General features: G+C 37.2%; 1 protein-coding gene across 3 annotated transcripts in view; it reads left to right on the top strand.

The window, feature by feature from the left end:
• The window catches only part of ZNF800 (zinc finger protein 800), a 47415-nt gene that overhangs the window by 19745 nt on the left and 343 nt on the right, over positions 1 to 27327 (top strand). Inside the window, exon 6 of one of the 3 annotated variants that reach the window (XM_055421214.2) lies at positions 754 to 27327. The exons of the other annotated variants lie outside the window; for them this stretch is intronic. Coding sequence (XP_055277189.1) covers position 754 — 1 coding nt within the window. The 3' untranslated portion in view covers positions 755 to 27327. The remainder of the gene's footprint in view (positions 1 to 753) is intronic. 3 annotated transcript variants of the gene reach the window in all.

The following is a 27327-nucleotide window of genomic DNA, read 5'->3' as shown; positions in this document are numbered from 1 at the left end:
TAATTATTGTAAAAATCAATCTGTGACGGCTGAATAAAGTGCTGCACTTAGAAAAAAACACAACTCCCAAATTGAATTTAGAACAATTAGCATTTATTTACATTTAACATAGTGCTTCCAGGCAAAGGGGAAAACTCGATAAACAAAAGTTTGAATTATTTTTCCTTTTCCTTGGAAGTATGTGTTAGTTACCGTGTTTTAGTTTTGATCTATGGAAAGTGATTGTTTAGGTCCCAGATCCTCTTTATTTTTACCTTTTTGTTTAAATAAACTTTTGGTGATCATTTCAACATAGTTAATATAATTAAGTAGGTTTTTTTTCTTTTTTTATGGTTGTGTGTTCAAAAGTAAAATCCCTATTGGGAAGAAAGAAAATAATATTACTTTTTTAGAGGGTTTTGGAACAAATGTAGATTTTTAAAATGCAATATAAAATAAGGCGTAGACTCCCTGTACTTGTTTTTGCAAATCTCCCTGTATTTTTAAAGTTTACCTTCAGTACCTGTGTCCCTCGTATTAAGGCATTTAGTATATTTAATTAGCATTAAATTAGTTTTGGATTCAGGTTCTAAAGCAGTATACTTAGTTTGAGTGCTGAGTAGGTTAAATGTTGTGGTTTGACTATTGCACATTTTTTTGTGCGGAAAACTTGAGATGAAACCATTCTTTAGAAGACATTTATTGTATAATTCTAAAAATAAGGTTTTATCAGTAAACTCAAAAAAGTGTTCATTTATTCCCATTTCTCCTCAGATAACTTCAAGTGATGTACGAAAAGGTTTGGAGTTCATTTTTGTGGAAAGACTTTAAATTTGTGTTAGAACCACTAAACATCTTCACATGGTACTATGAGGAAAAAAAGAAAAAAATTTGATAAATATATGACTGTAACTGCTGTTTTCTGACTAAAATAATAACCATCTAACCACTTGTTTCTAAGGCACTGCCTGTTCCAGCACTTTCAAGTAGCTGTGACATTAAGTACTGTCATCACAATCCATGAACTAACCACCCTTGTGCATTTGGTCTATATTTTCTACACAAATGGTGCAAATTTTGTTTTCCAACAGTTTGTTGATTAAAGTGATCAACAACCTGAAGAAAATATCACCACTGGTGATTTTTAATTAACAAAGACTATCTTTTGTTCCATTTCATTTGGCAGAATTTTTATCTGAATTGTACAGATACATAATTTCCTAGTGAGTATATGTTAGGACCAAAAGATAAATTAATATCAGCACATTATAAATACTTAGCCTGCTAAATATTTAATTATTTTTACATCCATTTATGTCTAACTTGTTCTACAGCATTTAAATGTTTGAAAGTTTCATTCTAAAATTTATACTACAGGAAATTTGCAGTTCATTTTCACCCATGGATCATCACATTCTTCATTTGTAAACATCTGAGGTTTTTATGAAAATTAAACATTCCCCTATATTTCTTTAAATTTCATTCAAAGCACTTTAATGATAAATGCAACTTAAATTTTTTTTTTTTTTTAAAGACCGCACATTTACTGATGTTAATATGAAGGCAGTAAATGGCTTACTGAAATTTTGTGGATGCAGACAATCCCTGCACAACCACTTCCTACAATATTAGTTTATTTCTTTAGATATTGCTAAAAAAGGAAGATTGGGGTGTAAAGCCTGCTTTTTCCCTCTCTCCCAAGTAAATCTTAGATGACCACTTTAGATAATATTTGATTCCTACTGAAAAATTTAAAAAATAATGAATATTTGTTCATTTTTGTAATCAAGATTTTAGGGAAAACAGAAGTACATCTTTAATGAAATATTGGACAGGTTTTTATGTATCAATATTTTGTACTTTTTAGGGAATACTTTATTTTTTAATAATTTTTAGTAATTTTTGTCAAATTATAATTTTTAAAAGGTACAGCAGGAGAATATACCGTGTTTTTATATAGGTTCACTTGTGAACTTAGGAGGGACCCTGTCCATCTATATACTTTTTGTATAAAATTTTAAAATGTTGAAGATCCACAAGGTCATAATAAAATGATTTTATAGCTAGAAAAGCATTTACCCTTCCCAGTGCTTTGCACTAAAATATACTGTGAAAGGAAAGTAGAAAGACTGTAACTTGCTGGAAATGTTCTATATTGAATGTACGTGCTCTTGTTGGAAAAATGTACTATATGTGATGGAAATAAACCAGACTCGAAGTTATTTCAGCTAAATGTGCTTCAGCAAAGGTGCATTGGTTGAAACTTAAATGTTTTATTATCAAATTTAAATTTATTCAGTGACTGAGCGGCTACACTTGAAATTTATCCTGTTTTATTTTTAAGAGTTAGAGTGATAATTTCTCTTTAATTTAAAGACAGATTTACTTTTCCACATATGGAAAACTTGTACTTACAGGTCTAACTTTAATGATTAATAGCATAATATATTTAGGGAACTAAATGTGTAGGTGTTATTTCATTTATAAACCCTCTTCATTAGTGACACATTATTAAACCTGTATGTTTGACTTTTGCAAGGTGTTATCTTTTATGCATTCCTATACACAAGACATATTCCAAAGATATTTTTCCAGACTTAACTTCCTATAACAAGTGGAAAGATAATGAGGATTCCTAAAAACCTTGGGGTAGCTCTTTGCTGCAGCTTCCCATGTGTATGCCAGCCTTTTCCTTTCTGCTTTACTTGTTAAATCCTGTAGGGAAGAAACAGAAATAGCTTGATGCTCGTGGAGCCCAGTTGCAGCAATTCCCTTCCTCCACTCACTTGTTTTCACAGGACCATTCAATCATAGTTTGTCTCCTCTGTTATAACATTAGGGCCACAGAGCAGGAATTTAGGAGGGCGCATCCAGGGTTCCAAGGACTATAAAAAGATTTCATCTGGGTCATAGAGTTAAAAAAAAAAACACAACAAACACCACTATGTCAGGACTTGTCCAAATTAGAAGGGCCTGGAGAGATTAAGAATACTTTATCATAATAGCTAAATTAATTGATCATGGGAGACATAGGAGTTAGAGAATTTGGACCAGATAAGAAGAGTAGAATGAACATGTAAGAAGTGATTAGAAATTCTTTGTTCTTCCTGTTCCTTTCTGGTCTGCATCCTTAACTTTTTTATTTTATTTTGACTCTTGGGCTTTGTCATCTCAAGAGGATCAAGCTTGAGGCTTTTGAGAAAAGGCCTAAGAAATTTGTGCCAGAAGCTTTTTGCATGTAGGCTGTATAAACAAGTATTTGTAGCACTTTTTGTTGTGGAATGAGGGGGAGCAGTGGTTAATCAGGTAAAGAACTATCAAAAATGCCTTATTTTAAGATCTATCTCTGGGTACAAACTATATCTACCTTTGTTGCTGTTTGATCAACAGTTTTTCTATAGAATTCAACTTACTTTCTTTCCTGAAGATACCTTTTACTCCTAAATTATATTGGTGGAAGAGGAAAAACAATAAAAGGTATGGCTTGCACTTGAACTTTTTAAGTTTGTATAGTGCAAGTGAGAACTGGATGAGTATGGCTGACACTGAGCAGGTTTTATTTGACCATGCCATGCTGCTTGTGGGATTTTAGTTCCCTGACCAGGTTTCAAACCTGGGCCCTTAGCAGTGAGAGTGTGGAGTCCTAACCATTAGACTGCTGTGGAATTCCCTAAGCAGGTGTTGATTGTTTAACATTGCAGATACACTTTGAATGAACAGTAACCATTTTTGGGGTTCATGTCCCTTCCCCCGCGCCCCCCGCTGCTTTCTCCCTGCTTCAAGAACAAAACCTTTTTAAACAGTGTGTACATTCTTAATAATAAATTTTCCATCCTTAATTTTTAGCCTAGTTTTATTTATTTTTATATACACACATAAAGATAGGATTTTGCTCATATATATATATGTATACACACACACACACACACACACACGTATATAAATTTTGGCTCATATATATACCCCCATATATATAAAATTTGGCTCATGTATATATACACACACAGTACACACCAAATACACACACACCAAATTTTCAGTTGACACCTTGCTTGTATTATTGAAAAGTACCTTCACTTTAGGAATGTGTGTTTATTGCATTGCTTTATGGTCAGTAGGCTGTTCTACTCAGTTTGCTTTAGAGAGCCTATGGATGCCATAGTGGGGAGTTTTATGGTTTTGCTATGGTTTGAGCTTGTGGGTATAGAGAGAACTTTCCCAGTAGTTGCTATGGCAAGTAGATATGGAGATACAGGCCCAAGTAAGTATCATTTCCTGCTATGAAGTTACAAAAGATGTCTTCAAATGGCATGACCACTGAAAAAGATTTGAAATGCTTCTGAAACTGCTGAAATTAGGTCTCCAGGTTTCCTGTAGTGGCCTATGGAAATAATCTAGATCCTTAGTAGTTTTAGAATTTACTTTTCTAGTGGAATCTTTAGATTACCAGGATTATGATTCAGGCACGGTCTCATAGTTGACCTTTGGCTGAGCTGTAAGATATGGGCAGTGTGAAGTTGGCTGTGCTGTTAGGCAAAATTCTTTTCTATTCTGTGGTATTCTTTCTATTCTGTGGTATTCTTTCTCTCTTCTCTGACTTTAAAAGCTAATGGAAACCTCAAGATGGAAGAGGAGTTAAGTGTCAGCAGTGTTAATATTGGCTATTAGTTGTTTGGTTTCTAAGGCATTTGGCCCATGACAGAATTGTAGAATAAAATGTATTTCATTAAACTGGGCTTCCCTGGTGTCTGAGCAGTAAAGTGTCTGCCTGCCAGTGCCAGAGATGCTTTTTGATCCTTTGGTCAGGAAGATCCCTTGGAGGAGGAAATTACAAACCCAGCAGTATTCTTGCCTGGTAAATCCATGGACAGAGACCTGGTGGGCTACAGTCCACGGAGTCACAAAGAGTTGGACACGACTTAGCAACTAAACAAGAACAATTACTTTGGCTTTTCTAACTTTCCAAATTCTTTCCTCTTCTTCCTTATAATTTGTTTCTGCACTCTTTTCCTTTGACCTCTGTTGTGAGCTTCTCAGTTCAGTTCAGTTGCTCAGTTGTGTCCAACTCTTTGCAACCCCATGGACTGCAGCATGCCAGGTTTCCCTCTCCATCACCAACTCCCAGAACCTACTCAAACTCGTGTCCATCACATCGGTGATGCCATCCAACCATCTCATCCTCTGTTGTCCCCTTCTCCCGCCTTCAGTCTTGCCCAGCATCAGGGTCTTTTCAAATGAGTCAGTTCTTCGCATCAGGTGGCCAAAGTATGTGAATTTCACCTTCAACATCAGTCCTTCCAATGAATATTCAGGATTAATCTGCGTTAGGATGGACTGGTTGGATATCCTTGCATTCCAAGGGACTTTGAAGAGTCTTCTCCAACACCACGGTTCAAAAGCATCAATTCTTCAGTGCTCAGCTTTCTTTAGAGTCCAACTCTCACATCCATACATGACTATTGGAAAAACCATAGCCTTGGCTAGATGGACCTTTGTTGGAAAAGTAATGTCTCTGCTTTTTAATGCTGTCTACGTTGGTCATAACTTTTCTTCCAAGGAGCAAGCATCTTTTAATTTCATGACTGCTGTCACTATCTGCAGTGATTTTGGAGCCCCCCAAAATAAAGTTTTTCACTGTTTGCTTTGTTTCCCCATCTATTTTCCGTGAAGTGATGGAACCAGATGCCATGATCTTAGTTTTCTGAATGTTGAGCTTTAAGCCAACTTGTTCACTCTCCTCTTTCACCTTCATCAAGAGCCTCTTTAGTTCTTCACTTTCTGCCATAAGGGTGGTGTCATCTGCATATCTGAGGTTATTGATATTTCTCCCGGCAATCTTGATTCCAGCTTGTGCTTCATCCAGCCTGGCATTTCACATGATGTACTCTTCATATAAGTTAAATAAGCAGGGTGACAAAAACAGCCTTGACGTACTCCATTCCTGATTTGGAACAAGTCTGTTCCATGTCCAGTTCTAATGTTGCTTCCTGACCTGCATACAGATTTCTCAGGAGACAGGTCAGGTGGTCTGGTATTCCCATCTCTTTCAGAATTTTCCACAGTTTGTTGTGATCCACACAGTTAAAGGCTTTGGCATAGTCAATAAAGCAGAAGTAGATGGTTTTCTGCTTTTTTGATGATCCAGCAGATGTTGGCAATTTCATCTCTGCTTCCTCTGCCTCATCTAAATCCAGCTTGAACATCTGGAAGTTCATGGTTCACGTACTGTTGATGCCTGGTTTGGAGAATTTTGAGCATTACTTTGCTAGCGTGTGAGATGAGTGCAATTGTGTGGTAGTTTTTGAGCATCTTTGGCATTGCCTTTCTTAGGGATTGGAATGAAAATTGACCTTTTCCAGTCATGTGGCCACTACTGAGTTTTCCAAATTTGCTAGCATACTGAGTGCAGCACTTGCACAGCATCATCTTTCAGGATTTGAAATAGCTCAACTGGAATTCCATCACCTCCACTAGCTTTGTTCATAGTGATGCTTCCTAAGGCCCACTTGGCTTAGCATTCCAGGATGTCTGGCTCTAGGTGAGTGATCACACGATCATGGTTATCTGGGTTATACTTTTTTGTATAGTTCTGTGTAGTCTTGCCACCTCTTAATATCTTCTGCTTCTGTTAGGTCCCTGCCATTTCTGTCCTTTATTGTGCCCATCTTTGCATGAAACGTTCCCTCGGTATCTCTAATTTTCTTGAAGAGATCTCTAGTCTTTCCCATTCTATTGTTTTCCTCTGTTTCTTTGCATTGATCGCTGAGGAAGGCTTTCTTATCTCTCCATGCTGTTCTTTGGAACTCTGCATTCAAATGGGTATATCTTTCCTTTTCTCCTTTGCCTGTCATTTCTTTTCTTTTCTCAGCTATTTGTAAGGCCTCCTCAGACAACCATTTTGCCATTTTGCATTTCTTTTTCTTGGGGATGGTCTTGATCACTGCCTCCTGTACTATGTACGAACTTCTGTCCATAGTTCTTCAGGCACTCTGTCTATCAGAACTAATCCCTTGAATCCGTTTGTCACTTCCACTGTATAATCATAAGGAATTTGATTTAGGTCATACCTGAATACTGGTTTTCCTTACTTTCTTCAGTTTAAGTCTGAATTTGGCAATAAGGAGTTCATGATCTGAGCCACAGTCAGCTCCTGGTCTTGTTTTTGCTGACTGTATCGAGCTTCTCCATCTTTGGCTGCAAAGAATATAATCAATCTGATTTCAGTATTGACCATCTGGTGATGTCCATGTGTAGAGTCTTCTCTTATGTTGTTGGAAGAGGGTGTTTGCTATGACCAGTGCGTTCTCTTGGCAAAACTCTTATTAGCCTTTGCTCTGCTTCATTCTGTAGAAGGCCAAATTTGCCTGTTACTCCACATATTTCTTGACTTCCTACTTTTGCATTCTAGTCCCCTTTAATGAGAAGGGCCTTTTTTGGGTGTTAGTTCTTGAAGATCGTGTAGGTCTTCATAGAACTGTTCAGCTTCTTCAGCATTACTGGTTGGGGCATAGATTGAGCTTAGCTTCTAGCTCTGCTCTTTTCTTTTTTCTCTTCTGGTTAATTAACAGATCATTAGTACCAGTATTGCTAAAACATTTTTTAAAAAGGTAAGAGGGTGGAAAGAGAGCTCTTTTCTTCCTGAATCTTTATCAGTCTATACTCAATTTGTCAGGTTGATTATTTTCCAAGCTTCTTTCTCTGCATGTATTCACCACTGTCACGCCACAAACGGAGGGGAATTTATTGAATACTGAAGGTGCATCTTGTTCAGAGTTGGAGGTTTTACTGCCTGTGCACACTCAGCAGAATTAATGTGCTTGATTGTGTATTTTTAACTTCCTCTTGATAATTTTGTTTAGTGTCTTGTATGTTTTCATATATACACAGGCACTATAAGTACATGTCTGATGTTACAGTAAGTAGTAGCCTTTTCCATTTAAATTGTGCTGTCATATACTTGGAGATGTTTGGGTCTTAATCTCCTAAACTTTTGTTATCTCAGTATTGATAGATTTAATTTATTTTAGAAAGTGCCACCAGCACTAAAATGAGAGTTTATAGTAATAAGGATAATTTCTTAGTATTAGCCAATAGTAATTAGCATTCATGGAATGCTTACTATATACCAAGCACTTTGCTAATCTTTTACATGCCTGATGCCTCTAATCCACCACCAACCCTATGAAGTAAGAACTGTTCCTTCATTATCCCCACTTTACAGAATAGAAAATAGAAGCTTAGAGAAGTTCAGTGGTTTAGGTTTATTCAAGTTCATATAGGTAGTAAACAGAATTAAGAGTTGACTCTAAGTCTGACTGCAAACGGGGTTGCCTTAATCAGTGCACCTTATATTTGCAGATTTTATTGTTTGCAAAGTAATGACTGCATTACTTGTTGGAAGCTTGGTGTTACAGTCTGGAGGTAGATTCACTGGTGAAATTTTTGGATCCACAAATTATTTCTTATGTGACCTTGTGCACACTAAGTTATTTAAACGTTCTACATACTAGTTAGCCTTATTTATAAATTTACAATAATATTTCTTACCTGATAGAGTTGTTCTTAGAAGAAAACCAAAGATACATGTAAAACACTTAGGGTGGTCCTTGTCATGTTACAGTAATTGTTAGATATGATTGCTATAAGTAATCATAGTATAAATGTGTGATTTTACAGTATAAATGTGTGACTTTTTTTATTACCTTGTAAAGTTAAGTTTAAATGAAAATGTTTCCTTAGAAGAGAGTTCATTGCTGTATATTAGATTTTAGCTGCTGCTTTTGTGTTTAACTGGGAAATGACAACCAGCTATATTATTACTTGCTACCAGTTCTTTTCTAATCTGATGTTACTGGCTTATCATTCCTGCTGCTGCTGCTGCTAAGTCGCTTCAGTCGTGTCCGACTCTCTGTGATCCCATAGACGGCAGCCCACCAGGCTCCCCCGTCCCTGGGATTCTCCAGGCAAGAGTGCTGGAGTGGGTTGCCATTTCCTTCTCCAATGCATGAAACTGAAAAGTGAAAGTGAAGTCACTCAGTCGTGTCCAACTCTTAGCGACCCCATGGACTGAAGCCCACCAGGCTTCTCTGTCCATGGGATTTTCCAGGCAAGAGTACTGGAGTGGGGTGCCACTGCCTTCTCCGTATCATTCCTACTCCTATGTTTTTCATTTATCTTGAAAAAGATATTGGTAGTTTTAAATTCATTCATTGTAAGTTAGGCTTGTTTTTATCATTACTCCTTAGAACAACCCATCTGTCCTAAAATTCTCATCAGTATCTGTTATATCACACAATATTTTGGTTTTGGGCATGTGTGAAATATTGACATGGAGCGAATATTGAGTAACATAGTTGAGACACTATGAACTAATTATTTGAAAGCAAGTATTTAGTTGTAGAAAGAGTGGATTCTTCAGGAGAGCATGATTTGGACTAAGTCAGAAATTGCTTTGGTGAATGTGTCATGAAGAGATAAGTAATGGTACTTTTCACAGGTCTTGCCAATGGTAGTCATTAGTGGCAGTATTCCATATTTCATCTGAGGCCCAAGCACTGTTAAATTATCTGCTGAGAGATTTCAATGGCATACCTGCCTGTTATTGATCATGTTTTTTTTAACCACAAGATGACAATTTTAGAAATTTTTGTGTATGGGTATAATCGCAACACCAGAGAACCTTTGTTCCTCAGTTTGGATAAACTCATATCTTGAACTACAGATCAAGTGCTAGGGTTGCCACTCTTGGGTTGTGTGGCTTCATGCCTCTGACAGTCAAATTCTTACGTCAGGTATCTGAGCGTATTCCTGATATCCAAAACATTGTAATGTTCAAGCAATAGAATGATGTGGTTGAAAAAAATAGCCAAACCCAAAAACAAACAAATAACCCCACCTTGAATGCTTGAGTAACTTGCAGCCTATCTGGGTGTCCTGCTGTATGTAATCTGGTAACACGTTCAGCGTAAGAGCGTGTACTAATGTTATTTTCAGAGGAGAATTATTATACCAGGGTGAAGCCTAAATGCAAAGAACTCTTTTTACACCTCAGGTTTTGAATATTAGTTAATTCCTTTTATCTGTGGAATTATCTCGAAAAGAAATTAGTTCTGAGAAATGGAAGTGTGGCTTTTAGACAGAGTTTCTTTCTAAGCTGTGCAAAAACAATATTTTTAAAAAGTTGAGACTATTCTTGTCTACAGTGATGCTTTGATAGACCTGAATTCCAAAGTACCTGGTTGTGTCTGGTAGTTTTTATTTTGGATGAGAAGAAAAAGTGAGGCATACTTCCAAGAAAAAAAACAGCCAAATACTAGGAACATTGTGTGCACAAGTGATTGAATTATATGAAAAAAATAACTTTCAGGGGAGAAGAGTTTTTTGTAGTGTTCTTGGGTTTTTGACATATAAATTGTTAGGATCGTTCTATATAAGGTTGTGTAGGAGAGTGGCCATGCCATTTTCATGCCTTTTGCTCATTAGATTATTTACTGAATTCCTTGGAATCCAACAAGGGACAGTTGTAGATGTTTGAGACTTTCTGAGCTTCATTCTCCTTTCCTTTGAATGGGTAGGCTTTGAGGACATGAGATGGGCTAATGGGATTGTCATATAGTTAGGCTCGAACGCACTTAGTGAAATTTGTGAGTCATCTTCGATATTTATATCCCCAAGTTAAACTTTCCTCACCACGTTTTCATGATTTTCCAATTTGTCCTTTCTTTACCTGGCTGTCTTGACTAGCCACCTATTGTTCCTTACGATTGTAAGTGGACAAAATCACTTATTTGCCTTGAAATTTGGATACATACAAAAACACATCAGAGGAAGAAACTTTTAAAGGAGATGGTTTTGTTGCCTTTATCTGCCCTGGATCTCTTTTCAGTTTTTAAGTGTATAATTGTGATGATATGAATTGTTAATTTGTACAGTTTAAGATACTTCTTTGAACGTCATTTCTTGAGACAGTTAACTGGAGCTAAACAACACAATGTCTTCAAACTACAGATTCTGCAAGATGAAAGTGAGACCCAGCCACCACTCAATTTGCCAGGTCATCTGATTGCACATGTGTGAATCCATGTGCACCCTTTATAAAGCATCATACTACTCTTTATTGTTGCAAGCACAGAGTTTTAAAATTGATCCATAGCTGGTAAAGAGAGGTTTCTTTGAGAGCATTGTAGGGAAATAAGAGAGAAATGGCTCGGCCTTAAGAGAGTCTAGGAATAATCATACAGACTGGCTTCACCATGTAGATTTCAACTAAATACTAGAGAAACCAGGAAAAAGTAATGCAACTCTAGTGACTGGGTTACCCTCTTAGCAGCAGGAGTATGGCTTCTCGGCTGCTATTAGCCCTTCTCAGACTCTGCTTTTACCTTTAAAAAAAAAACAAAACCCTTTTAGCTCATTTGGTATCTTAGTGTGGTACATAACTGCCTCATTACTTCTGCTGCTTGTCTTCTCTGTGTCTTTCAGCTACTTTCCCTCTCCATACAGCTTGAATTTTAGACTGCTAAAAGAGACAATCTGATTGGTTCCACTAGCTGCATTCTTGTTGGGCAAATCTCCCATGCCTGGCCTCTTTGTGGGTTGCTGGCCATACTTTGACTGTTCCTGGGAACGTTGGTCCTGTTGTTGGTGATTGTGATAGCAGAGTCAGTGCCATAAAACATGGCCCTGGACCCAGTAAAAGGGGGTTTTTGGTGCCAGTCTTCTAAAAGAGGATCCGTATTTCACTTTGAGGATGTCGTCACCTTTCCAGTCTACATGATTTTCTTCCACTTTAAAGGTGATAGAATTAAAGGTACCTGTGGGCTTGACTGTTAGTACAGCATCAACACTCCTTTCCATGCTGAGAAAAATGTGAGAAGAGTTCTCTGATCAGCACCTGCAGTTCCTTTCCTGAACTGCCTCGTGCTGTTTCCATCTTTGGCTTTGTAGATTCAGAGACAGCCTGGAGTTTCCACTCAAAAAGAGCCATTCCATTTCCTGTAACAGCATATTCGGCCGTTCTGTCAGTTGCTGCGATTTTCCAGACACCCACAATTATGCTGCACAATTTGAGTTGGTGATTTAGTGAATCCTTAAAGTACTGCTTCTGCTCTTCTTGTGTTTTCCACATTTGGGCATACTCTGCAATAGTTGCTTTATACTGTCTCATTCATTCCTTCAACGACAGGCACTACTGAGTGTCATCATGTGTCTGGCACCATTCCCTTCTGGGAAAACAGTCGTGCAGTGGTTAAAGCATGGATTTTCAAGGATCAGGCATACTGGAGTTCAAGCCATGTCTCCTTTGCTTACTAACTGTAGTTTGGGCAAGTTACTTAGTTTTCCTAAGCTTCAGTTTTCTTGTCTGTAAAATGACAGTGTTAGAAACTATGGTATATGTAGGTTTGTTGTGGGAATTTATAAAATTTTAGTGATATATGTAGTATACTTAGCACAGTGCCTGGCTCGTGAGCTCAGTATATGTTAATTCGGTTACAGTGATCACTACAATTGCTGTGAGTTTGCTGCCAAAATACTTTCCAGCACTTGGCAAATAGTTTCTGTTATCTTGCTTTGCCATTTGATATCTGTGGCCTTTTCGTTGGTATTAATCCAACCGTTTAAGAAAAAGTCAAATGTAGCATCTGTGATAAAGTCAGGATGGACAGCGGTTTATTAAGTTACAGCATATTATTTTATGGGTGGCTTATTTTTGGCAGCACCTTTTGCTAATTGTTCAAGAAATTGTTAAACTTTTTGATATAATTTTGCTTTTTTGTGATTAATATCTTATAGAACAAAGCATAACTTTTAGTAGCAAAACTCAGAACAGCTTTCAGTTTTATTATTTATTGTAAACATTAGGCTATGGGTACAAGAACATATTCTGAGTTTCCAAGTAAGAATTACATCTTGTCTTCGTATCACTGATGCCTCCCAGTGTACCTGGCATATAACTGGTGCTGAGAGAATGTCGAAGGAAGGAAAGAAGGAAAGCAGGAACATTACATCAGTTATTTTCAGGCTTATTTTAGTCCACAGTATGTCTTTGCTTTTAAGTTTATTTTCCTGTTACTTTATCTTCTGATCTATACAGCTTCTCTACCTGTGCATTTCTCTTTGTTTCTGTTACTGATGGCTTCTGTTTCCTGACTGTTTCATTTGACCCTCCTAACTTCTGCTGTTGCTGCTAAGTAATGGTGACAGGTTCAGTTTCATGGGAGTGCTGTATTGACTGTGTACCCTAATAAATAAGTCTGTAATCAATTCCGCACTGTATGGGTGTACATTTAGTGACTTTTTGATAATTTTTTTTAAGATTTGCCTTTTTTTAATTCATGTCTATGGAATTCTGTGAAATGCAGTTCACATTTCACTTTTATATTCCACTCACAAATGTAAACAAAGTATACAGTTGTTGATTGCCTCTCCTGTTATTTATGTTATCTTAGGAATTAGAATTAGCTATTTCAGTTATCTGATTCTCACATCTCTTCTTCAGAACTTTTACCTTGCTGTTAAAGCCTTCAGCCCTATTTTTCTTCCTTCATAAGAGGCAGCCTTGCCTATATCATGGCAACAGTAGGAAACATTTCTTTACACTTCCCTTTGGCATCACAATTATTTTTTTGTCTTCTGTCTTTGGTTCTTTGAAGGAAGATGTGTTCTTCTTTTCCAAACTTAGCACTTCTACCCTTGCCAGTCTTCCTCAAACCTTTCTCCAGCAACCCTTCTTTCTGTCTTCCTCCCCATTTCTATCTTCCTTTCCCCAAACTTCTCCCTCTTGACCTACAAACATGCCCAAATTCCTTTCAATCAGTAAGTGAACTTCCCTTCCAGACTATCTTCAGTCTAGTTACTGCCATCTGTTTCTCTTTACTTTCACTGTCAAACTTCCATTCAGTTCAGTTCAGTTGCCCAGTCATGTCCGACTCTGCAGCCCGTGGACTGCAGCACACCAAGCTTCCCTGTCCATCACCAACTCCCGGAGCTTGCTCAAACTCACGTCCATCGAGTCAGTGATGCCATCCAACCATCTCATCCTCTGTCTTCCCCTTCTCCTGCCTTCAATCTTTCCCAGCATCAGGGTCTTTTCAAATGAGTCAGTTCTTCACATCAGGTGGCCAAAGTATTGGAGTTTCAGTTTCAGCATCAGTCCTTCCAATGAATATTCAGGACTGATTTCCTTTAGGATTGCCTGGTTGGATCCCCTTCCAGTCCAAGGGACTCTCAAGAGTCTTCTCCAACACCACAGTTCAAAAGCACCAATTCTTCAGTGCTCAGCTTTCTTTAGAGTCCAGCACTCATCCATATGTGACTACTGGGGAAACCATACCTTTGATTAGACGGACCTTTGGCAGCAAACCAATGTCTCTTCTTTTTAATATGCTATCTAGGTTGGTTATAGCTTTTCTTCCAAAGAGCAAGCGTCTTTTAATTTCATGGCTGAAGTCACCATCTGCAGTGATTTTGAAGCCCAAAAAATAAAGTTTCTCACTGTTTCCGTTGTTTCCCCATCTATTTTCCATGAAGTGATGGGACTGGATGCCATGCTCTTAGTTTTCTGAATGTTGAGTTTTAAGCCAAATTTTTTCACTCTCCTTTTTTACTTTCATCAAGAGGCTCTTTAGTTCTTCACTTTCTGCTATAAGGGTGGTATCAACTGCATATCTAAAGTTATTGATATTTCTCCCAGCAATCTTAATTCCAGCTTGTGCTTCATCCAGCCCAACATTTCGCATGATGTACTCTGCATATAAGTTAAATAAGCAGGCTGACAATATACAGCCTTGACGTACTCCTTTCCTGGTTTGGAACCAGTCTATTGTTCCATGTCCAGTTCTAACTGTTACTTCTTGACCTGCATACAGATTTCTCAAGAAGCAGGTCAGGTGGTCTGGTATTCCCATCTCTTGAATAATTTTCCACGGTTTATTGTGATCCACACAGTCAAAGGCTTTGGCATAGTCAATAAAGCACAAGTAGATGTTTTTCTGGAACTCTCTTGGTTTTCCAGTGATCCAATGGATATTGGCAATTTGATCTCTGGTTCCTCTGCCTTTTCTAAATCCAGCTTGAACATCTAGAAGTTCACAGTTCACGTACTGTTGAAGCCTGTCTTGGAGAATTTTGAGCATGACTTTACTAGTGTGTGAGATGAGTGCAATTGTGTGGTAGTTTCAATGGATTCTTTACCAGCTGAGCCACAAGAGAAGCCCCTATGACCATTAATGCTTACAAAAATTTGCGTTTCCAACATTTTCATGGTCACTTATAACTGGGTCACTTTGGGCTGGTCTCAACATGGTATTGCATCCAAAAGAGACAGACTTCCAAAGCTTTGCAAAATGATTAACCTTTTACAGTTTTATAGAAATCTCTAAGAAGATGAAAGGTACAATTACTTTAAGCAGACTTCATTTAAGTTTTCTTTACTCATCTCTTCCCAAATCCTTATACAGCTTGGCAGCTTCACGCAAACTCCCTTCTGTAACATTTCCCCCAAAATCTTCTGTAAACTTCCTACCAAAACCTTTTAAAAAAATATAGGTATAATCTCTTTTTAGAAATTACTTATTTACTTGTTTTTGCTTGCACTGGGTCTTCATTGCAGTGCTCAGCCTTCTTATCACAGTGGCTTCTCTCACTGTGGATCACAGGCCCTGGGTGCATGGGCTTCAGTGGTTGTACCACCCAGGCTCAATAGTTGTGGCGGCCACGGTTTAGTTGCTAGATGTCTTGTGGAATCTTCCAGGACTAGGGGTCGAACCATGTCCCCTGCATTAGCAGGTGGATTCCTGTTCACTGAACCACCAGGGAATCCCCCACCCAAGTCTCTCGTCCACTTTTTTCATCATCTGGTTCTCTTCTTTTTTCTAAGTGACTGTTCTTACCAGTTTAAATCACTTACCAGTTTAATCACTTTAGCCTCTCAGCTTCTTCTAGCTCTTTTCTATAACCTTTTATCTTGTTCAGCATTTCAGAAATCTAGAAGCATTCTCTTGATTTCATTTTTTTTGTCCTTACCAGTTTTCTTTGCATGATTTCACTTAATTTTAAAACTTTAGCTCGGACACCGTTTTTTTTGTTTGTTTGTTTTTCATTGAGTGTTTCTGATCTGCGTTTGGCTGGGTTTCCCTCTGTGTGTTCCTATAGTGCCCCATATACAACTAAATTGAAGTTATCTATTTATGTCTTTGAGCATCTTAAGGACTCTGGAATGTGTGTGTTTGTATTTGTTGCTCATTTGTGTCTGACTCTGCAACCTCATAGACTGTAGACTCCTCTGTCCATGGAATTCTCCAGGCAAGAATACTAGAGTGGGTAACCATTCCCTTCTCCAAGGGATCTTCCTGACCCAGGAATCGAATCTGAGTCTGTTGCATTGCAGGCAGATTCTTCACCATCTGAGCCATCAGGGAAGCCCTGGAACATGGTGGATGCTGATACTTATTGAACTAACACTTCTGTGAGTTCTGATTCTTCCTCTCTTGGCACTGACTTTTTATTTGGTTTCTAGGCCTTTAAACATGATCAGACTTTCCTTACTCCCTTTTTTTTTAATACTGCTTTGCTGATTCCTCTCTCCTAAAGCATCACATTACTTCTGTGAAGATGACCCCAGACCTATTTTCTAGTCTAGTGATTCTGATTATTAGACCATTTGTTTTCAAAGTTACGTATCAGGCATCTCCACCTGGATATTTCTCCATATCTTACTTAAAAGCAACAGAAACTCAGTAAACCAAACTTACCTTCTTTTTAAGCTTGTTCCTCCTTTATGTGTTCCCTGTTTCAGTTATTTACACTCGTACCTTCCTGGTTACCTGGGCTAATTAGAATCCTAGGAACCACCTTGACTTCTCTCTCTTACATACTTTACCTGATCAGTGGTCAGTGCCTGTCCATCCTGCCTTTGGATGTGCCTCACATTTGGCTTCTCCTTGCCATCTCCATCTTTGGTATTAATAGTTAGGACTCCTATCTCTTACCTACACTGCTGCAGTAATCTCTAACTGACCTCTATAATCTGTCTTCCACACTGCTGTCAGAACTATCTTCCTAAAACACAGACAGATCTGTTGTTACTGTATGTTCACTGCTCAACTAAGTTACTCATTGTCAGGTCTCAGGTTAAATTTCACTTCTAAATAAAGACAGTCTAAAATTATCTCCCTTATAGTTCTGTTTCATGTTCCTTCCCATATTGTCAGCTAATACAATTTTTAGTTATGTTTATATTTGTGCATTAATTTGCTTAGTGTGTGTCTTCCCACTGGAGAGATTTATGTAAGAGACTGGGAGAGTTGTATAGAGCCTGTGTCTAGCACAATGCTTGGGACATTAAAAAATCTTTGTTGAATAAGTGGATGAATAATAGATAGCTTATCAGTATAAGAAAGCAGAAGATAGCAAAGGCAGAAAAGCTAGAAGCTTCCTACATTTTCCCGGACCTTCCTCTGTAGTTCTGGCCTTTCTGAAATAATAATGGCTTCTCCCTTCTGCCATTTGCGTTTATTTCCTTAAGGATATGAGTCAACAGTTGCATTACGCCACACTCACTCTAATACTGATGTGACTATAGTTGATTGGGGGCTGTAGGGTGGTGGCAGCTAAGATTTGTTTACCTGTTATAAATGCATAGGTGGTGCCCTAGCCATGCAGGCAAATAGGTATTTGCTAAGTTGAGTTAACCCAGATTCTTTTTTTAGCCTCTTGAGTGATTCAGGCCTTTGTACCACATGTTAATTAAAGTGTTTGTTACTCGAAGGACTAGTTGTGTTGTACGTGAGTTATTTATTTGTCTTTTAAAGATTAAAGATTTTAATTTAGCACACTTCTATTGAATGGAAAATAAAAAAATTATTTAAAAATATCCAGAAACAATAAGCAAATTAAACTCCCCTTCCCCATGGAGTCTGTTCAGGTTTCAAAAGTCAAAGAATTTCATGAGTATTCTTCAGGTTTCACTGTCTTAGGCTGACTGTGTCCATTTCGTAGACATTTTGAGCTCCTGCTTGTGTGAGGCACTGAGTTAGGTGCTAGGGTTACAGAGAGAAGAAGTGCGGTTCCTTTTCTCAAGTACCGTGAGAGAAGAACACATCATAAGGATGCACAGCAGTGGAATTGTAAGGCACACTGGGATTGGCAAAGGCTTTTCATAATTCATCCATTCATTTTTGAGTTGAGTGCTGAGAGTTAGCTAGGCAAACTTTCCAGGCAGGTACAGAGGACCTGAGACCCCATATAAACCAAGGAAAGGAATTACAGCCAAATCAAGAAAGGTCTTATATACCAAGTGAGTAGTTTGAATCATACTTTTAAAATTAGGGGTAGCTGTTGAAGGATTTTAAAAACCAGGAGCATCTGATAGCATTGAGGAGACTAAACTGGAGACAAGATAAGGGTAATACTTATGGTGAGAAAATCAAGCAGAAGCCACATACACTGTATTCATAAATAATACCTTGAATTTATATATTTTGCCTAAAGTTATGTGTTTCTGTATTATTTCCTTACTTCATCTGGTTACAGAATCTCTTGAGAGGATAGTTTTTGTTTTGTTTTGACATTTTTTCATGTAGTAAAGCGCACATCACTCTTTCAATTACCCAGACCCAACTCACAATTTTAATCAATGGAAAAGTAGAGCTGGCACCTCTTGACTTACTCATTTTATGCATTTTGGGTGGAGCTGACTCTTGAGTATGAAGGTTGTGATAGGAAATGATACCAGTTACTTGCAAGAAAATACTGGAAGAGGGTGGCCAAATGTCCTGGAATAGGTGTGGTTTTCTCATACTTTAGAACCCTGCCCTGTTAAAAATTGTATCTAGATGCATATTAATCTTATATTTGAGCCCGTTTCTCACTTTTGATAAATCTTTAGCATGTCATCACTCCTGTAAAGTATTCTATCAAGAAAATGTGGCAACATAATTCTAACTTTTTTTTTGCCAAGTTACTGTTTAAAATCAGACTATGACTAAAGCTAAACTAACTTTATTTTGTTCATGTTTCCATCATCATTTTGCTTATCACACAGAATTTAAGTTCTGTTTCTTCTGTGAATCTGTTCTTTGTAGCTCCAGCCCGTGGTGACCTCTTCCTCTGATGAACTCGGAACATTTATCTTTTTTCCCCCCTCTTCATCCTTTGTTATTAGTGCATTATTATTTAACTACAGGGTCCCCATGATTATACTCTAAGCCCACTGAGACTCAAGAGTAACAGTTTTGCCCTGCAGCATATAAGGTTATGAGTGAATGGATCATCAGGCCTGTCCCCATTTTCTGTTCTTCAGATGTCAGTGTCCTCTCCTCATATCCTGTTTTTACTGATCTAAAGCTTCTATTGCTCTACCCTTGGCTACCCTGGGTCTGCGGGTATCTTGTGTTTATGAAGATTATGAAGGATTTTTAGGAGGTTCTTGGGCCAATTTTAGGGGAATACAGGGGTGATTTTTCTGCTTTTTCCTGCCTCAGAATCCTATTAAAAAGCTTCCACAAAGATTCTACCTCTTTATAATTATTTTTAAAATTTACTCATGTATCAAAATGTTTTGAGAATCTATTCCTTAGAAGCAATTGTGTGTGTGTGTGTATGTATATAAAAGGAGGACTAGCCAGATTATTTATGTATTTGTTGGGTGTAGTTTGTGGGATCTCATTTCCCCAACCAGGGATTGAACCCAAGCCCAACAGCAGTAAAAAATCCAGAATCCTAACCACTAGGCCATCAAGGAACTCCCAGGACTAACCAGCTTTTTACTTTTGGAACAGAATAAAAAGAAAGAAGACAAACTTTTATCAAGTTCACAAACATAAATTTTCTTCCCAGACTCTTGCTTACTATGCTGCTTTTGTAGCCTACTGGGAACAGAGCAGGCTGCAAAGTAAGGCTCATAGTTATTTTATTTAGCCATCTGGTATATACATTTTGTATATACCTTTTGAGCCAGAATTCTGTTGAATTGTAGATGGGAACTCTAGAGATGTAGTTTAACCTCATTTTAAATGGAGAAAACTGAGGTAAGTGATTGCATGAAGTCAATGAAGAAGTCAGGAATAGAGACCAGACATCTCTTAAAATGATTTTAGTAGATAATAACATATACATGATAACAAAGTTAAACAGTACAAAGAGATGTACTGTGAAAGGTAAGTTTTTTTCCTACCATATCTCTTGGTTCTCTTATTCTCTTCCCCTGAGTTAAGAAGTTAGTTTCCAGTTTTCTTGGGGTTTCGTGATGTTTTATGTGTATATAATCATATAAATGTATATATTCACCTTTACCAAATGGAAGCATACTATACACACTTTTCTGTTCCTGGGTTTTTGGGTTTTTTTTTTCACTTTTTAGCATTAAATCTGAAAATTGTAGAACCCATATATTTTTATGCCTTGGTCCATGAACTTTCCATTTTACTATATAGCCTATCAGACAACTAACTTGTTAATGTGAACAAAGTGTTATTCTTTACTTTTAGCAAATCAGATTGAGTACTTCATGTGCAACATAATGTGGTATTTCACATTTCTTTCAGAGAGATCATGGTCATTGATTTATTTTATGATAAATATTAAAGTTAAAAAAGTAGTGAAATGTGCATAATAATTATTACTGCTAGTTACCAAAAAGAGCTTATTGGGATATTTTCTTTTCTATATGAGAAAGAAATGGTAGGTGAAATTTTCAGGGAAATCATTTACTTTCAAACTTGTGTAAAAACCTGTATGGTATGTTCCAAACAGTTTTACATCTCAGTGCCAGTGATAAGCAGTGGTGCTATAAATATTAAACCACAAATTTTTATTTTCTAAATTTAAAAATCTCTAACTTCATATGCTAATCACAGAAATATAGTTTTTCGTTTCTTAAAACAGTTTATAACTATGTTTTATTTTTGAGATGACTCATGTTTAATCTTTCTGAGATGACTCATGTCATCTGTATAAAAATATATCCTTAATTTTGATCATTCACGGTTTATTTTGGCTAGCTTATCTGTCCGTGCAATTATTGCTTTATTTTTCATACATTAATGGGGCCTATTAAAACTGCTTGATTTTAGATTTTTTGGACCAAACTGTATCACAGAAGACAAATCCATTGAAAAAAAAAGTGTACCATACCAAGGGTCCACGATAGGATTCATAGAGGCCGAGTGTTTATATTCGATTACTAGTAATCCTGCATTCTCCCTAAAGATGGCAGTACTTTCCCACATATCATATACTAATTCTGTTTGAAAATAGTATTAATTGTAACTCCATTACTGATTGGAAAAAAGTTAGACTAAAAGTGTATTTTCATAATGATACCACAGTAGTTAAAATTCAGTAGTAGTACAAATAAAATTGTATCCATGAGGTTCATAGCATTGGTACAACTTCTATGTGTGTTACCCTTGACCATGGACACAGGGTCCTAACTGCATTCTGACTTTGGAATTCTTGATGTGATGCAGTGAACATCTTGTCAAGAATTGTGATAAGTCATGTTAGGACCTGGCTGTATTAGATCTTTTGCCTCTGGAGATGGCATCAGAAAACAAAAACTGATAAAACACCCCAAACAGAAACACAACCTGTAAAGTAACTGCATATTCCATATATTTGTGGACATGAGAAATGTTTTGGTATTTATTCTTCAGTAAAAATGTATATGTCCAAGTTCTTGAACATTTACTTTTTGCTTAGGTGACTAATTCTTTTAATAGATGAAACAGTTACTTATTGGTGCCAGAAAAACAAAAATAAATCTTCAGCCTTCTCTGCTGTAGAAACTAAACTCTAAATTCACAAGGTAGTGCACTGGAACATGGAGAAACAACACTATATTTGTTCTTCCTTTTTCCATTTGTCATTTTGAATTAAATTGTTCTTGTATGCATGTGTTTGAAATCACATGGCATCATAATTTGAAGATGGTGAAGAGCAAGACAGAGAGGGCAGGCTAGCCTCCGTGCTAGACCTCACACTTAACTTGACATGGTCATTGCTTTCTAAAGCTGGTCCTGTTGGTTCATCTAGGGCCATTATTGTTTCAACTAGCAAGGTGACTAGGTGCTTAAGGAATGTCATTCTAGCCAGTCTCACAGATAAATATTTAAGTATAAATACCACAGTGATGTTGTTTAGTTGCTAAGTCATATCAGCGACTGCCTATACTGCATTTCCCAGGTAAGAATACTGGAATGGGTTGCCATTTCCTTCTCCAGGAGATCTTCCTGCCCCAGGGATCAAACTGTATCTCCTTGTTGGTTGGTGGGTTCTTTACCACTGAGCCACATTTGTTGTTCAGTTGCTCAGTCGTGTCTGACTCTTTGCAACTCCATTGTTCGCAGCAGGCCAGGCTTCCTTGCCCTTCACTATCTTTCAGGGTTTGCTCAAACTCCTGTTCATTGGCACCATCCAACCATCTCATCCTCTGTCGCCCCCTTCTCTTGCCCTCTTTCCCAATATCAGGGTCTTTTCCAATGAGTCAGTTCTTCGCATCAGGTGGCCAAAATATCGGAGCTTCAGCTTCAGCATCAGTCCTTCCAGTGAATATTCAGGGTTTATTTCCTTTACCATTGACTGCTTTGATCTTCTTGCTGTCCAAGGGACTCTCAAGAGTTCTCCAGCACCACAGTTTGAAAGCATCAATTCTTTGGAGCTCAGCCTTCTTTATGGTACAACTCTCACATCCTTACACGACTACTGGAAAAACCATAGCTTTGACTATATGAACCTTTGTCTCCTGGGAAGCCCAAAATACTAGTTTTTAAGTTTGTCGTGAGATATATCAGGGACACTGACTTCTGTTTATGGTTCAGTGTAATTTCCCCCAGTAGACAAATATACATGGAAAACTAATTATAATCTGAAGGTTTCTTGATGAACATTGAGTCAGTTCTTAGTGACTATTATCTGCAAGCTCTGGTAGTATGATCCGTTCAGTTTTCCCATAAGAATATACTTGCCACTCAGACCAGATATTCACCAATTTTCAGAGCATCCTTTCTAGTAGACCAGAATGCAGACAGATGGCCAGCTTTTGCTTTCTTGATTTCTTTCTCCTTTAGCAAAGTTTTTCCTCATTAGAATTTAATAAAATTGCACTGCTGCTGCTGCTGCTGCTGCACTAATGTATGTCAAACAGCCCAATGCCTGGCATACAATAAACAATAATAAGTGTAACTGTTGCTAAGTTCAGGTTACCTTGGTATACTTTTAATGTCAAAGACAATCTTTTGGGCCATTTCTTTGGCTTACTAATCAATCTCATCTTTCACATTTTGAGTTACTTTCATTGTTTATTTTTCTTTTAACTCTTTAATTGCATTTATCATTAGTGTTGAATCCACGAGCTAATGAATTAGGCCAATCCCTTTTGGCTCTGCATGATTCTGCTATTGTTTTGTTGTTGAAATACTGATACTTTCAAAATTTAAGTTTCTTATTCCAAAATACTCCATTCCCAACAGTGCTTCCATCTATAATGTGAATCTATTGAAAGAGATAATCTTCAAGTTACTGCTCAGCTCTAAGATGTAGATAATTTTATATCTTATTTGAATAGATGATGTCAACTGTAGGCCTTTCCATCTAATCAGTTTATCTTCATTTCAGATCTGCTTAAATTCTTTCTCATAAAGTTATTTTGAAAGTGGTCTGAATTCTTAGAATAGTAGGATGACTGTGGGAGTTGGGAGGCATGGTTGGACAATCTAGGGGTAGAGGTACTAATGGTGGTAAGTCAACAGTCAACAGTGATATTATGGATCTGGTAAATATACACTTGAAAAATCAAATTTTGTGTGTGAAAATGAGTACAGAAAGGAATAATTGAGGTCAGTTTATCTGTCACTCCAGCAACAATTGTTAAACTTTCTCCTCTCCATCATTCTGGGGATAAGTTATTCTTTTAAAAATGGCAAAATAGGTTTAGGGAAATGGGAGAATTTGCCACAGCTCTTTCTGATGTTTGTAAAAATACAGATAATAGTGCATTTTTGAAGCTGGTGGTCTCATGATAATAAACACTTGAGGACAGTCAAATAGAAAACATTGTGGGAATTCATAAAAAAATGGATAGGTCATTTCAGACTGCAGTTAATCAGGGAAAGCTTATTAGAATGGCTGAGGGTCTTGAGCATTTGAATACATGAGAGGAGGGAGAGAACATTGTATGTTAGGGGAGTGGAGAGTCAAGTGGTTTGATGTGAAGATTCTTAAATGTGGTCCATGAAAGGGAATTGAGGCACTGCTTGTCAAATGATATCATTTACTCCGGAGTTGGAAAAAAATGAGCCACATGCCATTTCCATTCATCATGTAACTGGATAAAACTATTGATGTCTCTTAGTACATCAGGCTTCACATTTTCATGTGCTCTGTCATGTCATCACCAATTTCATTTTAGGACTCTTTGGAAACTGGAAAGGCTGTCAGCATCTTCAAAATAATCTCTCTCCCCTACTGTCTGATAATTACTCAAATGGCAGAAAAGTTTGATAGCACTCTGAGGTCAGATGTGCACCTGTGACGTCAGGCATGCATCATGGTTTTCCTTCTCTGATGAGGAAGGGATAGCCACATGTCATTGTGCCTCATTACTTTCCATGTCAGCAGCTGTTACCACCTTTCCAAGAGGTATTGCCAAGAGATGGGAATGAAATATGATGTTTTTCTCTACTAGACAGAAATTTGCTGCCTTTCCAGAGGTCTTAATTGAAATTGAAGGCAGAGGAAATAATGGGACTTGACTTTGGCTTGAAACTCTGGGAGAAATTTAGTGTTCTAGTACACAGGCTGCCTTAATCTGACAAAGCATTCTATGGAATTCTACGTTGGTTCTGTGTACCTTTGTTAGTCAGGGAATTCAGCACTTATGCCATGGAGAATAAAGTTACAATTGATTATCAAAGGTTATCTATGTGTTACTATGTCAAAGACCATATTAGAATTTCAAATCAAGCCAGGTTTTTACTGAGAATTACTACTGAGCTGTTAAAATTTTTATATTTCTTTCAGGAAGTCACTTTTTCCTGCAAGAAAGGATGAAGGGGAGGGATTCCTTTCTTTGTAAATACTGCTTTTTGTATCTTGCTTATGTTCAGGAAATCAGTTTCTGGTGCAGTGAAGTATATGGTGTATGTATGCATTTCTGTGCATGCTTCTGGAAGACAAAGTCTATGTCTAATCAGAATCTCACTAGTCTTTGACTCCCCTGAAAGGTTAACAACTAATAACTTCCCTAGTGTGGAAACAGTGGGATGCTCTGGATGAATCTGAGCAAAGGAATGACAGGAAATTAGAAAGCTCATCTGAAGAAGAATGAGATGAAATGCTTTGGCAGGACTGAAGGGTGATTTAGGGATTCAGGTTAGCCTTAGGGTTGGAGTTATCTGAATAATCTGAAGGTAATTTTCTAGATAGAGCTTTTCAAAGGAAGGAACCTCAAGTTATCTTTTTTCTTTTTGGTCTGAGCACTGTGCTTGAGACATAACAGACACTCAAAAATGTTGAATTGAAATTGCTGTACAACACACCAAATGAAAGTTGGATGACAGCATCAAAAATGTTCTTATGTCTTATCTGCATTTAATCCTGCTATGTTAAATCATTTGGTGTAAAATAAGAATTTTGGAGAGACATTGCTTTATAAAAAGTTCATACACCCTTTTTTCAGCAGTTGGTTAACACAAATTTTTGGCCACTTAGTATTTGTTCTTTATGTTTTGTTTCTGATAATTTTTTTTTAATTTTACAAAAATGAATGTTTCTAGACATAATTGTTTTATCCCATACCTACCTACACAGGGAAGGAAACTTGCAGGGTGTTGTGGTTGATTAGGTCACCTCTGTTCAAGCAACATTCCAATAAACATCTAAGCTTGGATTTATGAAAATCCAAAATTATGGGAAAATTAAGGAAAATCTCACAATTATGAGGTCCCTTTGGCCTAAAATATCATTGGAATTTATGTATTAATAGATCTTTTATCAGTTTAATAACAAAGCCTTATAATTCCTTCCATTTGTTATGGCGGTATAAAATTTTATTATCACCCAAAAGATTCCCTTGGTGTTAATAAGTGCTAAAAACTTAAATTTGTTAAGACTGGAAGACCAAGATATAAGGTTTTGACTAGTTTATTGTAATACTTTAGTTTTGCTCCCACTAAGTTCTTTCAAGTTGAAGAGCAAATTATTGAATACATTGTTAAAACATTGGTATTATCTAAAACATTTGTTCCAAAAGTGTGGTAACTTTTTTTTTCCAGCAAACTTTCTGTTCGCAAGTCTGTGGAGACTGCAAATCAAATTAGGTTCTTTAGAAGCTCAGAAAGTCTTTTTTTCACCTGAAGTAGGAACACTTAATAGAGTAAAGGTATAACTTCACAGAAGACAATGGTTTTGATTCACTGCATAATGTTTAAGGCATAAACTGCTCTGAAATACTGTGATTTACTCAGAACTTTTGAGGAGGATAAATTACTTCTGTGGAAGTCATTCATTCTTAAAATCTTTTGATGTCCATCACTTTGCTACACAGTGTAAAACATAATTTTGAATTGGTAGAAAGGATGGGTACATAAGAATGGACTGTGCCTTTTATTAAGTTACTTGAATTTTTTATTATAAAGATACACTTATTGAATACAATTTGGGAAATATGTAAAGATTACCTGTAGCCTCATCACCTGAAGATAACCACTTAACAGTTTGGAGTGTTTCCATTATTTTATACATGTATGGTGTGTCGTGTATGTATCCACATGTACACACATATATATACACCCGTTCCCACACACTGCAAATGAGGATTAAGGTATTTTTTTAAAATTCTATCTAGTATACCTTTCCATATGAATAGATACTATATCCCGGTATTCTTTTAATAACAGGTTAGTATCAACTCTTAAGACTTTAATCTTAATGTTGGTGATAGGATAGTCCCAGTTTTTCTTTAAATTGCTGTTTCATTTTGCCTGTTTTTTTTGCTGTTCTAGATACTGCAGTGAATACCCTGTATGAGAATTTTGCATGTATTCATAATTATTCCTTAAGGGAAAACTCTCAAACTAGAACTTATGGGTCAAAAGAATTTAAGGGTTTTGATACCTTTTCCTAAATGGCTAAGAACATGTTTGATGACACTTCAGTTGGATGCTGTCTTCCCTTGATGAACACGGGTTTATCTCCCGTGTCTACGACAAACAACCTGTTGGGCGGAAATGGCATCGCGCTGAGTTGGGGTTGGCGGCTCCTTGTTTAGCGGGGAGGCGCCGGCGCGTTCGGCCTGTTTCTAACCGGCGTGTCTTTGTCTCTCTCCCTGGGGGTCGCTGCCGCCCGTGCGGG

The sequence above is a fragment of the Moschus berezovskii genome, chromosome 3 (assembly GCF_049115385.1).
Source record: "Moschus berezovskii isolate FMDL1 chromosome 3, NW_MosBer_1.0, whole genome shotgun sequence".
NCBI lineage: Eukaryota > Metazoa > Chordata > Mammalia > Artiodactyla > Moschidae > Moschus > Moschus berezovskii.
Note: the sequence above shows the minus strand (reverse complement) of the source record. Positions and strands in the feature narration are given on the sequence as shown.